The following is a 16669-nucleotide window of genomic DNA, read 5'->3' as shown; positions in this document are numbered from 1 at the left end:
CAACATTGATGAAATACCTCACTCATCACGATCAGCTTAAGTGCAGACTGCAACAGTGGGCTCGTGGCAAGCCTTTGCTACTTGCTACCTTCTACTTCTGGGAAGCAGGAGAGGATAGTCTGCAAAGATCCCAGATAGGACTATTACGCAGTCTACTCTACCAATGCTTCCGAGAAAGACCCAGCTTGGTATATCACTCAATCTCACCACAAAGACGAGCGTTCCTACGCTTGTGGGGAACTAAGCTGGATACTTGGCCGCAGTAGGAAGAACAGGAACTGATGGCCTGCTTCAAATCATTGGTGAGGGGGGCAGGAGATGACTACAACATTGCTTTGTTCATTGATGGGCTTGACGAGTTTCACGGTGATAAGAAAAATTTTATCAGCCTGGTTGAAGAGGTGAGCCGTTGGGATGGCACGAAAATATGTGTCAGCATCCGGCCTGAGAACATCTTCCATGAACACTTTTGCAACACTCCAAAGCTAAAGATGCAAGACCTGACGGGGAACGATATCACGATTTACGTACTTGGTCAGCTCCAGTGACCTGCCTTTGATAGTTTCCGCATTGTTGATCCAAGAGCAGCCAATCGTCTCCTCCAAAGCATCGTCGAGAAAGCAAATGGCGTTTTTATTTGGGTGCGACTGGTTGTCACAGCACTCAAAGGACGACTACAGGAAGGAGAGAGGTTAAGTGTCCTTCAACAAACCGTTGATTGCCTTTCGGGGGCAATTTGAGGAATTACTTGACACAATTAGGCGCCGCATCAACCACAAATACCTTAAAGAACCCGCACCGTATTTCAAAATTCTCAAGACTCATCAGTTGCACCTCAAACGGTATCCTTTCAAAGAAATTTCGGCCGTGAAGTTCTGGTTGGCAGTTGAGGATGATAATATCGCTCTCAAGAAGTTTGAAATGCCAGTTGATAATGATGCCAGAGATCGATACATTGAGAGCATTACAGATGTTGTTCAGCGACTTCTCAGCAGCCGGTCAATGGGGTTACTAGAGCTCTCGTCTCTTGGAAACGTTGACTACATGCACCGGACTGTCAAAGAGTGGATCGATCGCCCAGATGTTTGGGATCAGATTAGCCAAGATACTTCAGACGACTTTGATCCAGCATTTTCGCTTCTTAAGGCAGAAACAGCACTCCTTATAAGTGGGGTAAACGGATCCTTAGTCTTCCCCGGTGAGATGATGCAGCGAATTGCTATGTCCGGATTTGAACTTCCCAACCCTGAGCCCCACATCAGAAACAATGAGATATTCTTCATAAAAAGCGACTTAGGTCTCAGTTTGGAGTACGCGCTTTTGGTCACCCTAAGCGGCAAAAAGGAGAGGTGTCTGCCTGAAGTATTCAAGCGAATGCAATGCGATCTTGCACGGCTATGTATCTGGTGGGAGATGAACGCGACAAGGGGTCGATGGCCATCACTACAGAGTTCTACGTCTTGACGAAAGAGATGTCTAATGGCACCTTGCCATCACCTGGCTTTCATGGGCTTGGTCGATGGCAAACCTATCGAAGAATGTTTGATTTGGGTTTCATAAGCGTTGTTTCTGCATTTTGTGGTATAGTTTCCTGGGTTGCTGCGTCATTGCAAAACATGACACCGGAGAAACGAGCCGAACACTGGCATCAATGTCTACTAGCCGCCACTGTCGGACCCGGATGGGATCCACGCCCTGACTATTTGCACGGTGACAAGATGGCGTTTTGTTGGAGATCGTACTCAGCTGAAAGGCTTCGAGTTGTTGAGCTGTTGCTCGGGCCGAGCTGTCTTGCTTTTTGGAGCCGCAAAACTTGTCGAAAGGCCTTTAGACTCTGCAAACAACAAAAACGATACATTGCGGAACGCTTAAACATTAAGCCTGACGATGAAGAATTCTGGACCAATTGGCAAAGAATCAATGAGCAACTCTTCGGGTCACTAGTGGTCAAGAACTCTGATGGTGTTGGCCGACTTCGTCAATTTTTCCATGATGTGGTGTTATGGCTGACCTAAGGAACAGCCGCAACGGAGAGCCATCTCGATGACAACAAAGGCTCGGGCGCGCATGCAGCAGCTGAGGTATGGTGGCCGACTTGAAGCACCGTCCAGTCTGTCTCAAAACGTCGAGGTGTCCCAACCAGCTTTACTACCTAATCATTTCTTACCCCGATGCATTCTACAGGCCGCAAGGATATCGATATACGAGCGTCTACCTGAGCCGGTAGCGATCATCTTAGCAACAGGGGATGATTGCGTCGGTAAAACTATAAAAAAAGCTAGCAAGAAATTAGTCAGTAGAAAGGGAACTAATGATAGTTATAAGCGAGGAACTATAGTAGTTGAGAGAAAGAAGGAAAGGAATTCATCCCAAACTGAGAGCTTCACATAATGGCACGTTTTAATATTCCATGTATTAGGGAAGAGGGATGGATTGATTGGGGAACTTCTGTGCGAGCAGTCGCAATGTCTTTGGGTTTTCGCGACAAGAGGATCTCATTTTTATTTTTTTATTTTTTTTTTTTTTGCTGAGTCCCTTGGGTATGTAAGTTTGTCTCCAGGAAAATGTAGGCTTGCCTTATGTAAGCAGGATCGCCCCGCAGCTTCTGCCTAGGCAGGTCCCGTGAGGACGCGCGATTCAATTGGCCTTCGCTGTGAAATGCGCGAGGCCACGCGTTTAGGCTTCGCGGCTCAATTGGACCTTACTCCTTGTCGCCGCTTTCGCTAGGTCTCTATCCAGACTTGGGGACCCTAAGAAGTCTGGTAGATAGACAGGACCGATATTTTCAAGACGGAAAGATCGTTGTAATGGAAGCATTCGATGCGGCCTACAATATTGCAATTACCGTCCATTGACTCTCGAGTGGCTTCGCCAACTAAGATTAAAACCCTGTTTGAACCCCCAGATCAACGATTGGAACAGAATCCGTCACCATGTCCAAAATCGAGAAACTCTCCATCCTGGGAGTGCGCTCCTTCGGGCCGCACCACCCTGAGACCATCGCGTTCAACACTCCACTCACCCTGATTGTTGGTTATAACGGCTCTGGTAAAACGGTACGTCACATCTCCTCACGTTTTGGGACTGGGTTCTGAAACCCCCCCTCCTAGACTGTCATTGAATGCCTGAAATATGCCACTACCGGCGAGCTGCCCCCAAACAGCACCAGAAATGGCGCATTCATTCACGATCCGGACTTGGTCGGCGAGAAGGAGGTGCGCGCCCAGGTGAAGCTCTCGTTCCGCTCAACGATCGGCGAGTCCTACGTCGTCACCCGCAACATCCAGCTGTTGGTGCAGCGCAACAACAAGAGAACTCAAAAGACTTTGGAGGGCAGTCTGCTGCTTCGAAATAATGGAGAGCGTACCGTTATCTCTACCCGTGTGGCCGAGCTGGACAAGCTGGTCTCGGAGAAGCTAGGAGTCCCTCCTGCTATCCTCGATGCCGTCATTTTCTGCCATCAGGACGACTCATTGTGGCCCATGAGCGAGCCGGCTGCGCTGAAGAAGAGATTCGATGAGATCTTTGAGGCCCAGAAATACACCAAGGTCATTGAGAATATCCGTTTGCTCAAGAAGAAGAAGGGCGACGAACTCAAGATTCTCAAGGAGCGCGAGGTGCAAGATAAGGCGAACAAGGAGAGGGCCGAGAAGGTCGATCGCCTGATGGCCCAGCTGACTCGGGAAATCCTGGAAGCGCGCGAGAAGTGTAACGAGCTCTCGAAGCAGATGGAGGAGGAGTCAGCCAAAATCAAGGACAAGTACGAGCAGGCGAACAGCTTCCTCAAGATCATGAACGACCTGCAAACCAAGACCGAGAAGCTCGAGTACAAGAAGGATGCCATCGTGGAACTACGCAGCCGCATCGAAGAGCTCCCCGATCCTGACGAGGTCCTGCGCAATACCCTCGACGAGTATGAGCAGACCATCAACCGGATCGTGGCTGATCGCGACCACAAGGCTGCCCAGTTCCATGACCTGCAGGCCGAGCTCAAGTCGGCACGGGATCAGCACACTGCCAAGGCCGCTGAGCAGGGCAAGCACCAGTCGGACAAGGAGAAGTACGAGCGGCAGTTGGTCGCGCGCGAGCGCATGATCCGTGAAGCGGCTGAGCGCCATGAGATCCGCGGCTACAATGGCGATCTGGACGATCGAAGGATTGCTATCTTCAACGAGCGCATTCAGAAGATCTTGAATGATAAAAGGCGTGAGTTAGAGCGCCTGCAGCGGGAGAACCAGGAGGAGTTGGATAGGAAGACCGCGGTGATCGCGGAGCGTGAGAGCCGCAAGCAGTCAGTTATCCGGGATCGCAAGGCTGCGAAAGATCGCATCATCTCTCTTGGGAAGGATATGGCTAGCATCCAGGGAGAGTTATCCAGCATAGATATTGACGAAGGCACGGAGGAGATGCTTCGCGCTGAGATGAAGGAGCTGCAGGCACGGATTGAGGCAGCTAAGGCTGATGAGCAAAATGCCAACCTAGACGCACAGATCAAGGAGGTCAACGAGGAGATTTGGAAGTTGGAGTCGCTCTCGGCCAAGCTAGCTCGGGAGTTGGTTGAGTGCACCAGGTTAGCGTCGGAAAGGGCTCAGCTGGATTTGCGCAGGAAGCAACTAGCAGAGCGTAAGAGGGAGCTGGAGATCATGACAAACACGTGGAATGAGCAGTTTTCGACTTTGCTGGGAGAGGGCTGGCGTCCAGAGACCCTTGAGCGCGACTTCAGTGATGTTCTTAAGCAACAGCAGCTGCTCGTGGGTGAGCACCGGAAGAAGAAAGATGCCACACAACAGGAACTCAAGCAGGCTGAGTACCAGCTCTCGAATGCCAGGAATCTCCACAACAAGCTTACCAACGAGATGGAGGCCTGCATGAGAGCTGTCCAGACGGCGATGAAGGAAGCAAGAGACCTTGACTCTGCACCACCTGTCGATGAGTACATCACTATGCTGGAAACCGACGAAAAAGAGCTGGCTGAGGTTGAGACAGCGCTCAAGTTGTACGATGAGTTAAAGAAGCACTATTCGACTATCAAAGATAGGGCTCTGCGCTTCAACAAGTGCTACATTTGCGACCGGGACTTCACCAACCAAGAAGCGGCCAAGACTAGGTTGTTGGAGAAGGTGGCCAAGCGGCTCGGGGATGAAGAGAAGAAAGAGTTGCTTGAAGACCAAGCAGCCTTCATGAAATCTCTGGATATTCTTAGGGCAGTCCGTGTCAAATATGATACGTACCAGCGCCTGAGCAGCGAACTCCCACAGCTGAGCCGGGAAATCGACTCAGAGACAAATAGACGGGAGGACCTTGTCCGCCGTTTAGAGGATCAGGACCTGGCCTTCCGCGAGGCCGATAACAAGCTGCAGGAGATGGAGACGCTTAACAAGCATGTCATGAAGATTACGCAGCTGCTCAAGGATATCAGTGATGCGGAGAAGCAGGTCGAGAGGTCGCAGCAGTTGTCGAATATCGAGACGCGCAGTGCCGACGAGATCAACGAGGAACAGACAACATGCGCTGAGCAAACTCGAGCGGCCCAGGCGAAGCTCACCAAGCTGACAGCTGAGAAGCAGCGCCTAAAGGACCTGGTCCGCCAGCTCGAGGTCGAGCGCTTGCAGTTGGAAAACAAGATCAGCAGTGCCGTCCAGCAGCTCGAGCGGAAGAAGCGGCTGCAGGAGTCCATCGCCCGGCACAAGGAGGACCAGAACCAAGCACGTAACGCCGTGCAGGAGGCCGACGAGGAGCTGGAGCGTCTGGAGCCTGAGATTGCCGGTGCCCGGGCTGCACTCGACGAAGCTCGTCAGGCCTGCCGGGCTAAGGAGCAGAAGGTCGCTGCAGAGCGCGATGCCATCGCGCAAACGGTCAGCGAGCTCAACATGATCAACAGCGAGATTCAAGAGTATCTCGACCGGGGCGGGCCCTCAAGCCTCGCAGCCAACCAGCGGGCCATTGCCAATTTGGAGACCCAGATGGCCAACCTGGAGGGCGAAATGCGCGAGCTGACGGTGCAGATCAACAAGCTCAACAAGGAGATCGACAACAGCGACGCCAAGAAACGCAACATTGCCGACAATCTGACATACCGCAAGAACCTGCGGGAAAAAGATGCGCTGGAGCGTGAGATTGCCGAGCTTGAGGCACGCAACGCCCAGGAGGATTATGACCGGCTGATCAAGGAGGCTCACTACCTCGAAGCCCACCGCAGCAAGCTCAACGCGGACCGCGAGCGCCTTATGGGCATGATGTCGACCAAAGACGAGGAGTTCCGCCGCCTAAATGAAGAATACGAACTCGACCTGAAGGACGCCAAAGCCAAGTACAAAGAAACGCACATCAAAGTTGAGACAACCAAAGCAGCCATTGAGGACCTCGGCCGCGGCATGGCTGCCGTCGACCACGCCATCATGCAGTACCACAGCAAGATGATGGAGCAGATCAACCGGACGATTGCTGAGCTCTGGCAGAGCACATACCAGGGCACCGATATCGATACCATCCAGATCCGGTCAGACGTGGAGAGCACGACCTCCTCAGACAGCGGGACAAGAAGGAACTATAACTACCGCGTGTCGATGGTCAAGGGCGATACGGAAATGGACATGCGTGGGCGATGCTCAGCCGGTCAGAAAGTCCTCGCCAGTATCATCATCCGGCTTGCGCTGGCGGAGTCCTTTTGCGCGAACTGTGGTCTCATCGCGCTTGACGAGCCGACGACTAACCTGGATAGCGATAACATCCGGAGTCTGGCGGAGTCCTTGCACGGAATTATTAAGGCACGCCAGGCGCAGGGGAATCTGCAGCTGATTGTGATTACGCACGACGAGGAGTTCCTGAAGTACATGCAGTGTAGCGATTTCTGTGACGATTTCTATCGGGTGAAGAGAGATGAAAAGCAGAACAGTGTTATTGTTAGGGAGAGCATTACGAGGATTACGGAGTAGGGTGGGAAAGGCTTGTGTATGTGTATGTAAACGGGATAGAAAGGGCTATACCCCCCGGAGTAGTGCTGGTAATGGTGATTTTTGGTTTTTAATGGATGGCATATTGAGTTTACGATGAGCAATGGATCAGGGGACATCATGAAGACTGCAGGAATGGCGGAATGACCTCAATATCCGAGAGTTCTCGATCTAAGGCAACCCACCTCCGGGCAGCACACACTTGCTACACGAACAATCCATGTCCATAACAATTATTATTCTTCAACCCGTTACATAACCAGATCAAACGCTTAGCTGTCTGCTAGCAATTTTCTTACAGGCAAGCCTTGGAAGACAACCATATGAATCCAGCTAATTCCATTGACACCAGATGCTCATCTTGCCTGCCTGCTCCATGCTTGGAGCAAAACCACGCACTCTAAGTTGAGCTATCTCCCCAGTCTATCATGCAAAGTCTAACCACCACCAGCAGCAGCCCCTATACTCGACTCTTCCTTCGGTTTATCTCCATCTCCTTCTTTTAATACCTCGCCAACGTCAGAAGGCTTCTCCTTTTTAGGCGCCTCTTCAAAGCTGGCGCTCCGATCGGGAAGGACAATATCCCCCTGAGAGTCAGGGCCAGAAGATGATTGTGTCTGATTCTGTTCGTCCTCTTTCTTACTAGGAGCACTCTTGCCGTTCTCGGACTGGGCTTCTGCCTTCTCACTCTCCTTCTCTTTCTCTTTCTGCTTCTGCTGCTGCTGCTGCTGCTGCTGCTGCTGCTGCTGTTGTTGTTGTTGTTGTTGTTGTTGACCCTTATTCTGCCCTACGACCTTCTCCCTCGGCAGCTCAACCTTTCTCTTGATCGGAACCTCAGCATGTCTCGGCCGGGGAGATGCAGGTGCCTCATCTTCCTTTAGCCGTTTCCTTGTAATCTTCTCCAAGCTATCTTCTGCCTCGCGCTTGGGGCTCCGCGGGATGAGCGATGCGGTTGTCGCCTCGGGGCTGCTGAGTTTATTATCACTGGCCTCTTTCTGCGCCTGCTCTTCGTCCTTCTTGTCTTGACGTCCGGTGCTGGCAATCACCTTTGCGATATTTGCGTTTAAAGGGCCTGTATCTGCGACCCCTATCTCCGGCGGCCCACGTGCATGCGGGGCTTCTTCCTCGTCGTCTGGGCCATCTTTCTTCTCCTCTGACCCGGCCTCGCTCATGGTAACGTCGTTATCCTCATCCTGTGCCCCGGGAATGGCCGGCGGCGTCAGAGGCTGATTAAGCTGGTTAATTGGCATGAGAGGGGTGCCCCCTGTGAGCAAGCTCAGGCCTGTTGTGCCGGCAGATAGAGTGCCGTTCATTGACACCGAAACGGTGACAGTCTCGATGCGACCTGGCCCGTTGGGGCCCTCGATGGTTTCAGTCGATTCGGTGCTCAGCCGGCCTTCGAGGAGCAGACCTGTCGGTCGGTATTGGACATGGGAGGAGGGTAGAGCGGGACCAGGCGAGTCCAGATCTGTGGAATCGGTCTCGTCGTCGTCGCTGTTTGTACCATTCGCCTTGTTCTTGGCCCAGGGAATCGGCGTAAGAAGAGCGCCGCCGAGGGCTTCGTCTGAGCCAACGTTGTTGAATGATAACGCTGCCAATCCTCCCGCGTTTGACGCCCCGCCTGACAGCAACGAAAGGGAACTCATATCTGGCACGGCTGGCGGGAGGGGGTAAATATTTGCCCCGCTGGTGACATGCACGACGCGGTCGAGCGCATGGAGGTAGGGCACGAGGTTCCTGTAGTGGCGTCTTGGTTCCGTCACGAGCTCGGCTAGACGCTGAATTGTGTGAGGAGGGTACTGTGAGAAGTTATCGCGGAGCGCAGACAAGACCTCGTCGAGCATGGCGGCGATCGGTTTGGGGAGGGTGTCCAGGGCGGACTGCTGCTGGTGGTCGGTGGAGAGAGTGCTGTCGGATGAGGGATGGCCATCTGTGGTAGAGAGTCCAGCATCGGATCTCTGTTGCTGCTGTGGTTGCGCCTGCTCGGGGGCATCTACAGGGTCGGGGGACGGGAGCGGTGCAAGGAAGCGCGGGGAGGGAGGACGAGGAGGGGCTGGATGAGGAGGAGGAAGGCTTGGGATACGAAATTCGGTTCGGGCGATCTGGAGACGAGGTCAGATGCACCATTGCGAGGTTGATTCGAGACAGAGTAGTCGACTCACTTCTTCAATGCGAACGAGCACGATAGGAAGCAGTTTCGGCCATTGCGCACTGGGAAATTGTCAGCGGCAGGGCAATGGTAAGCAAGATGTGCTGGCATCTCTGCATGACGGAAGCGCACTCACTAGTCCATCGTGCCATCCCGGGCGAGCTGCTTCAGAATGGCCTCGCTGGTCTCGCGGTCCAGGGTTTCTGTCGCCATGTTGGTTGGCCGACGTCAGGGAGTTGGCGCCCAGCGACAAGAAGGCGATAATGTCGGAGAAACCGGATGGGACCGGCGCAGCAGTTACAGGTCGAATGTGAATTACTCTCTGACGGTTTCTCTGTACAAAATGTCTGATTCCGTTCCAGAGCCTCAAAGATGGGCCCAATTCCCAATGCTAGACGGGCTGCGAGGTTGTCGTTGTGGCTAGTCGCTGGTGCCTGTGGAGAGAGACAACCTACGGGCTGTTGCTTGACGCGTGCTTGCGACCGGCAGCGCGCTCTGGGTGGTGCACTTGCCGAAGCAGGAAAGTAAATTACGAAATGCGTAAAATGTCAAGACGTAAATGTTACGATCTTACTACGCCTCCACTGGCATGTTTCAGAATCCACCCGCCTTGCTGAAACAGCGGACAAAGTTGTCCGTTTGTCTCGACACAATTTCAGCCATCTCAACTTGAAGGTCAGATTACGATACTCTTTACTCAGCTTTAGAACGTAGCGTGCTGTGTTGTTGATACTTCGTTTACTCTCATAACTCAAAGTTTCTTATGATTATTCTAATGTTGGAGCCGTCCCCTCGGTATCACTACGGGCTCGAGTTTCGCCACTTCAGCATTTGCTGACTGCAGCCGGCCGCTTTGAATCCTGTGCAACCAATTTGGCATCTTCTCTGCAGATGTCTTCCCGCTCAGGCTTGTCGACGCGACTTTTGGCAGGACGCCTCTTGTCCGATGCCACAGATTGCCTCGTGGATCTCACGACAGGCCCGATTGTGGCACGCAGATAGCAGGTGGCAGCAGACGACCAGCCAGTAGAATCCGATCGCCGCCCTTCCGATGTCATCGTCGGGATCCAAGCCTACCAAAACTGGTTTTGCTGTTTTCTGCCAGAATGTAACCCCTCGCCCTTCCCAGTCTTCGGGGTTCTGTCCGTTGGGGGGGGGGGTGGAGGGGGAATAACATATGAAGCCTATCTAGCCCTCAAACAAAGCAATCCAGACAAGGTTTCGGGCCTGGATGTTTGTATCAGGCTTGGACCTGGTTTTTGAGCACTCTACCAGCCATTGAGCTCTCTGTCGTCAGGATCGCCCAGCAAAACACCCCCTTGGGCTCGGCGTGTTGCGCATCAGCATCCTGACCCACAGCCATTATCTTCGATCCCAGCAAAGCATTCTTCGGTCGGGCGGTATACTAACTACCTCCTATAATGATGGCGGTTGCTGCCGGGCCGTCGGTAGTGTACATACACAGTAGTGCAGACAGAGACCTAGTCCGTAGGACTTTTTATAACACCCGCAACACCAGAGCTTCGCCAACAGAGAGCTCACCATGGCAGCTCACAGTCGCGCGCAAAAGCGGTTCTGCAGTTGCACAAACTCCCTCGACTCGCTAACAAGGCTGACCGTGAGACCCCACACGGAAGAAATCACCCTACGCAGGACAGCAGAACAGCCGATTCGTTGCCCAGGACCTCTACGCGCGCTGGGTACAGATGTTGGCTGGTGCTAGCGGCATTGAAGGAGTTGTTGGCCACTCAGCTCGGCCTGTTTAAATGCATGATAGACATAGTCGATTTGAAGATGGTGAACATCGCGGTGTGATAAGAAATCGCAGACACAGAAACAGAAACAAGTCACAAAAAAACAGAGTCAGTGTCGGCGGCGCAGACGATGATGATGAATCGGAACGAGGTCCGCAGCCCAACCGTGGTCTGGGGACGCCCTGGCTGCCTTGGGGCATTCCTTGCACAGCCCCAGACCCGGCCAAGACTCGCGAGCCGTTGCGGGTTCTCGACGCCGGTTCGTCATTCCAGGAGGTTGATGGAGACTACTGGGGTCTTGATGGGGTCTCTGATGGGGTTTGCTTCTGCGGCTAGCCCCTGTTTTGGAAATGGGCATCGCCTGGTGGAGTCATGCCCAGACTTCTGCTGCTTCCGAGCCTTCTGCACGCGGTTGCACGCTGCAGCAGCGAGCCTGGGCTTCCTGGCTTCTTGCTGGCCCTTCCAAGCTGCCTAGGTCTTCCCAAGCCTCTCTCTCTCTCTTATCAAGTCTCTCTCTCTCTCTTACCAAGCCTCTCAAATCGCCGCCATCCATGGTTCCCCAACTCACCCTCTCACTCGCTGCCGCTTGACGCTGCCACCTTGCAGTCCTACACAGTATCAGCATCGTCGCCTGCTTGCTTGCTTTGCCTGCCTGTCTACCTGTGCAAAAAACATGGCCCGATCGCGGACTTAGCTGTTCTCTTCGTCCGGTAGTTTTTTTTTTCTAAAGCCTTCTCATCAGCTAGCAAATTTTCATTCCATTTTTGTCTTCTTTTTATCACCAGGCTGTCACTTGATCTTGTCACGCTGCTCCCAGTCCCCGCGGCAAACAGCGTCCACGAAGGAAGTGCACGAGAATCCCCCGTTTTGGCACATTCGCCAATTCTTGGCTAGCAGCCTCCGCAAATTGTGCGCTCCAACACCTCAGCTCCTCAACGTGTTTCAGCTTGCCCTCCGCCGAGCGACTCCTAGATCCGACCATCCACTATCACTTTCTTTCCAACTCTCATACCCATACATTGTCCCCCCTCAGCACCGCAGGCGCCCCGTCTTGACAAGCACATTTTCGGTTGATCACGTCCTCGAAGAACAACTGACATTCGTTTCGCAACGACCTGCCTAGCGCAGCGATCAGTCAAACAAACTTCCCATCCCCGACTGACTTCCTCGAGCGACGAACCGATCGCGCCTCATTCAAGCCGGGGCCGCTTCTCGAACCACAAACAGAAAATTTACCGGAAAAGAAAGACGACAGCCAACCCAGGCCCTGCCCTTCGTTTTGTGAATATCTCAACCTCGTAAACACGACACAGGAAATACATCCAGCCTTTCTTTCGCGCTCCTTTCCCGCTAGCAAACCGCCCGCCCTGGCGTCGCAACGCGAGGTTCGCCGGTCCTATTTGGCCGGCTCTCAACCAATCTCCAGCTTCGACGGTTCTTCAATGTATTACGGCGGCCCTCAATACCGCGACACCGACCCGGAGTTCATCATGCCTTCGGCTACGGCCCAAGGCACCGGGCGGGCCGCGAAGCCCAAGCTCTTCTCGAAAGAGTTCCTTGCCTCGAGATGGGCCAAGCTGTTTTTCTTCGTCGTCGGCATGCAGGCCTTGATCGGCGTCGTGTTCGAGGCGTATGGCTCCTCCGATCTGCAAACTAGCTTTCAAGAGTTTCGCGACTAACATGTGCTGCAGATATGTTTTCGGCCGATTCCAGTTCAGTCTCGACTACCAGGAAGAAAGGGAACACCTGTTTACGCCCCTCGAAAAGTCGCAATACCGGACAATTCCGACCTTCCTTACTCTCTTCATCTTCGGTTACCTGTACATCCTGGTGCTCACGTGGGACGCCCTGCGGCTCAAGAACACCATTCAGATCATCGGCCTGTGCTTCTCCAACCTGGCGCTCTTCGTCTACAGCGTTCTCCAGATTGACCAGATCGACAAGTCCATCCAAAAACTTTTAGCTGCCGGGGCTATTAAGCCCGACAAGGAGGACCGAAATGTCTGGGCGTTGTGCAAGCCCTTCCTTATCGCCATTCCGGTTGTCGTTGGCGTTGTTACTGTGGCTATGTCTGTCCTGGCCTACCAACTCTATCGCGAGTTCGCCTGGGATATCTTGAAGCTGATCGGCGCCGACTATCGCATGACGAAGCGCTTTCTTCACTATCAGGTGAGTACCTCGCCTTGATTGCACCTTCAATGTCTTGATATTAACTCCGCCAGATCTACATCGCCCTCCTCAAATTCGACTTCTTTTTCTTCCTGGGCTTCACCATCCAATTCCTCGTCGTCGTCAACGGCATCAAAGACTTCGAGCTGGGCCTGCACATCGCCGCGATCCCCATCACCGTCGGCATCCTGCTGTGCGCCGCCTTCTTCACGCGGCGCGAGAACCGTCTCGGCGTCTGCTTCGTCATCCTGCTCTACTTCGGTGGTCTGGCCTACTTCTTCTTCAAGCTGGTCCGCATCTATCAGCCCGGCCATTACCAGAACTACTTGGCTGTACGCCGGTCGCTGACCGCGTTCGCTGTGCTGACCATCCTCTTGATCATCCTTACCATCATCAACGCGTTCATCTGCATGAGCAACTTCGGTAAGGGGCTCAAGGCTCATCTGGTCAAGCCTAACGGGCCTGATCCGGAAAAGGAAGACGCCAACTCGTACCAGTTGCACGAGCAGAAGCCGCCGCTCTCGAGCAGGATGACGATTGATTGAAAGGGAGAATAAGATTGAGGAAGAGAGGGGATGAAAATAAAATTGTCCGTTATGAGGGCGGGAGGGAAACAGAGCGGGTTGAAAAAAATGAAAAAAAAAATGAAAGACAAAATATTCAAGAGGCAATCTGTCTGGCTGGATGGTTTGCTACTGCTAACGAGATTTACGATCTTAAGAAGTTCTCTTTTTTTCAAAAATCAATCAAAGCGGGAGTGCTTGGCTGTCTGTCTGGCTGGAGAGCAACTATATCCACAAAGTTCTACTGGGACACACAAAGGAAGGAAGGCTTGATGGTGTTGGCTTTTTGTGTTGGAATCTTGTTTGCTCTTTATTACTAAGCATTGTTGCGGTGTCTCTTTATATCCCCTGTCACTTGTTACCCATCATGGCTTTTTTTTTCTGTTGTGAACAGCGAGAGATCCCCCCCAAGCAGTTTATACTAAGATATCCCATTTTCTCTTTTGATCTGTGATTCTTCCTGAGACTCAACTTTTCCACTTGCTCTTGGATGTAGTGGGCTTATTTGGTCTGGTTGATATGCTTGCTATACAAGTAAACATACTACACTCCTTTACTAGATGACGATAACACGATTGGCGAACAGGAGCATTTGGGAGAATGGCGTTGTATTTTCCGTGTCATCTTGATCTGGACTGCCTGATTTGGTCCTTGTTGGTTGACTCTCTTTCAACATTCTCTCTTTATTTTTTTTTCTTCCTTGCCTTCCTGCTCCACGTGTGGGAACGGAAAGGGCAGGCGTGCTGTTTCGGTGAGGTTGAGGCGTGGAAGTTGAGGTTGCTTCTATTCCCGATCCGTGAGTCCCTATGTAGGCTGGTTGGCTGGTTGGGTGGCAGCTCTGACAGAACAGGAATGGAAGATACCTCTAGCTATACTTCTAGATAGCTGTTCTAATGGATGCATTGTTTTTTTTTCCTTATGTGAATCTATTCTGCTCCTGTTGAGACTGTATTAAGCAGTCCAGAAATATATCTTGATTGCTGGTCTGAAAAACAATGTTGAAAACTGTGACTGAGAATGATCAAGATCTTGGAAGCTGAATGTCCAGCCGAACCCTGAAACCTTAGTCCAGGCAATATGCTAGGATGGGAGAGGTATAAAAGGCCAACATGAAACATTCTTCGTTCAGTTGATATCAGCATGACACCCAGAAGACTCCAGATTCAAGATGATGCGCTGTTCCAATGCTAGCCCAAGCTACCTACCTACCTACCTAAACTCTAACTACCTAAAGACACAAAACCCCCTTCGTAGATGAACAGACTCAATGAAAAGCTCCCCCAAAAAGCAACAAACGAAAGCCAGCCATTCATCCTGTGAGTGAGAAACTCCCGGCGCCCAAAATGAAACAATGCACCTGAATTCCCATTCCAACCCCGCGCGCCAAATGCCTCTATACTCTAGAGGTCTTGAAAGAAAGGAGAGGGAAGTCATCCAGAGAGACCAAGACTGAAAGGAGGATTCATCTTAGCATGGCCCACGTGAACCATCACGACGAAAAACCATGCACAAGTTCGGGTATAGCATCTTCACCTCTCACCTCACTGCCTAATAATTAACCCCTTCTCACCGCTTAAGCACACTCCTCCTCCCCATTTTCCCTCTCTTCCCCCTCCTACTCACCCCAACGGGCCCCAACATGCGCCAGGGAGCGCACCCATCCTAAAGGATCACCTCCTTGCAGTCGTCGGCGCGCGCCTCGAGTGGGCAGTACGGACACTTGAAGCGCGAGTTCTTATGTGCGAGCCTCTCCAGTGTCGTCCGGCATATCATGTGACCACAGGGAATGACCACGGGCGGGTTAGTGTCGGTCGTCTGCTCCTTCGAAACGGGACACACGAAGATGCTGTGGTAGAGCATGCTGTCGGGCAGGGGAGTCTCGAAGGGCATCTCGTGGGTTTGCGTCCATTCTGTGCGCTTGGATTGGGTGGCGGCCATGTATTTGATGAGGTAGGGGACTGCGAGGGTGCCGGCGTTACAGGTGACTAGGAGCGGTGATTCGGCGGAGAGACCGAGGAGCGAGCAGAACTCGCGGGTGAAGAGCTTTGCGACGTCTTCGAACTTGCTGCCGATGTCAAAGACCTTCTTGTAGGGGGAGTCGGCGAGGTTCTCGGAGTAGATGAGAGCGCCGATGAGGGCGCTCAGGTCGGCACCGTAGCGGTCGACGAAGCGGTCGAAGTTCTGCTTTGCGTAGCACATAGCGCCAAACGTGCCGTTGTTCGCGTCGTCCGGGAGACCGTTGACGCTCGGGCCGAGGAATAGCCAAATGTATTGAAGCTTGACGAGCTCGAACTCGAGGGTGCTGCCGCGTGCTTCGAGCTCTTCTGAGTTTTCCCTTGCCCATGCTATGGCGGGTCCTAGGTTGCGAGCCTTCATATGTTCGAGGATATTGTACATCTCGGCAAAGCGTTGTTGGAGTTCGTCAGAGGGGAGGGCTGCCAGCTTGTCGCCCATAGCAGAGTGATAGCGCTGCGCCTTCTCCTCCTGCAGCTCCTTGGTGAACGTTGCGGCGACACCGAACTGTCCTTCTCTTAACAGGTGCATGATAATCGCCCTGTTGACGAGGGGTAGGTGCTCGGAGATAGCGGGGTCATCAGTAGGGAGTGACTTGAGAGGGAAGTACTGTTGAATGCTGAGTTAGCAAGGTGTCTAGGTGAGCATGCCAGACCCGACATAGAGAGTTCACATGCCCTGTCCAGAGCCTTTCCAATCTTCTTGTGTGTTGAGGAAGCGGCCTTTAGGCTGTCGTTAATCTTCTCGAAGCCGTTCTTAACAGGGTTCTGGAGCTTCGTCAAGATCATAGACGTTGTATGAGGATCTGAGGCTGTATTGGCGTTAACAAAGAATCATCCATCTCCTGAATAGGTGGCCGAGGAAACAAGCAGATCGAGAGCTTGTGCAAGAGCTGGAGGAAACATACAAGCCTCAATTTCTTTACGGGCATTGGAGACCAGCGTGATGAGATGATCAAGGCTCTCCTCGGCTGCGGACAACCGGGGATACTTTTGAGCCTTGTCCAGCTCGTCCAAGAGAGACTTGACGTTGGATGACATGGTGCTTAAGGCGATATGCAAACAAGCA

At 52.6% G+C, this 16669-nt stretch overlaps 4 protein-coding genes across 4 annotated transcripts; 2 read left to right on the top strand and 2 right to left on the bottom strand.

Annotated features, from left to right (window-relative positions):
* Positions 1–2933: 2933 nt before the first annotated feature.
* Positions 2934–6935, top strand: CTHT_0073630 (uncharacterized protein; the record flags this gene model as incomplete). The annotated part of the gene is made up of 2 exons (XM_006697556.1): positions 2934–3056; positions 3111–6935. 2 exons carry the CDS (start codon positions 2934–2936, stop codon positions 6933–6935), a joined length of 3948 nt encoding a protein of 1315 aa, XP_006697619.1.
* Positions 6936–7390: 455 nt separating this feature from the next.
* On the bottom strand, positions 7391–9315 carry CTHT_0073620 (uncharacterized protein; the record flags this gene model as incomplete). Its single annotated transcript, XM_006697555.1, has 3 exons — positions 7391–9055; positions 9116–9164; positions 9239–9315. The coding sequence occupies 3 exons, from the start codon at positions 9313–9315 to the stop codon at positions 7391–7393; spliced, it is 1791 nt and encodes a 596-aa protein (XP_006697618.1).
* A 1581-nt stretch (positions 9316–10896) lies between these two features.
* CTHT_0073610 (putative UPF0658 golgi apparatus membrane protein) lies at positions 10897–13570 on the top strand (the record flags this gene model as incomplete). The annotated part of the gene is made up of 6 exons (XM_006697554.1): positions 10897–10913; positions 10964–11115; positions 11193–11267; positions 12183–12486; positions 12548–13025; positions 13079–13570. The coding sequence occupies 6 exons, from the start codon at positions 10897–10899 to the stop codon at positions 13568–13570; spliced, it is 1518 nt and encodes a 505-aa protein (XP_006697617.1).
* A 1680-nt stretch (positions 13571–15250) lies between these two features.
* CTHT_0073600 (uncharacterized protein) lies at positions 15251–16641 on the bottom strand (the record flags this gene model as incomplete). The annotated part of the gene is made up of 3 exons (XM_006697553.1): positions 15251–16220; positions 16394–16412; positions 16509–16641. The coding sequence occupies 3 exons, from the start codon at positions 16639–16641 to the stop codon at positions 15251–15253; spliced, it is 1122 nt and encodes a 373-aa protein (XP_006697616.1).
* Positions 16642–16669: the final 28 nt, after the last annotated feature.

Source organism: Thermochaetoides thermophila (assembly GCF_000221225.1).
Source record: "Thermochaetoides thermophila DSM 1495 unplaced genomic scaffold scf7180000011823, whole genome shotgun sequence".
In the NCBI taxonomy this organism is placed as follows: Eukaryota; Fungi; Ascomycota; class Sordariomycetes; order Sordariales; family Chaetomiaceae; genus Thermochaetoides; species Thermochaetoides thermophila.
Note: the sequence above shows the minus strand (reverse complement) of the source record. Positions and strands in the feature narration are given on the sequence as shown.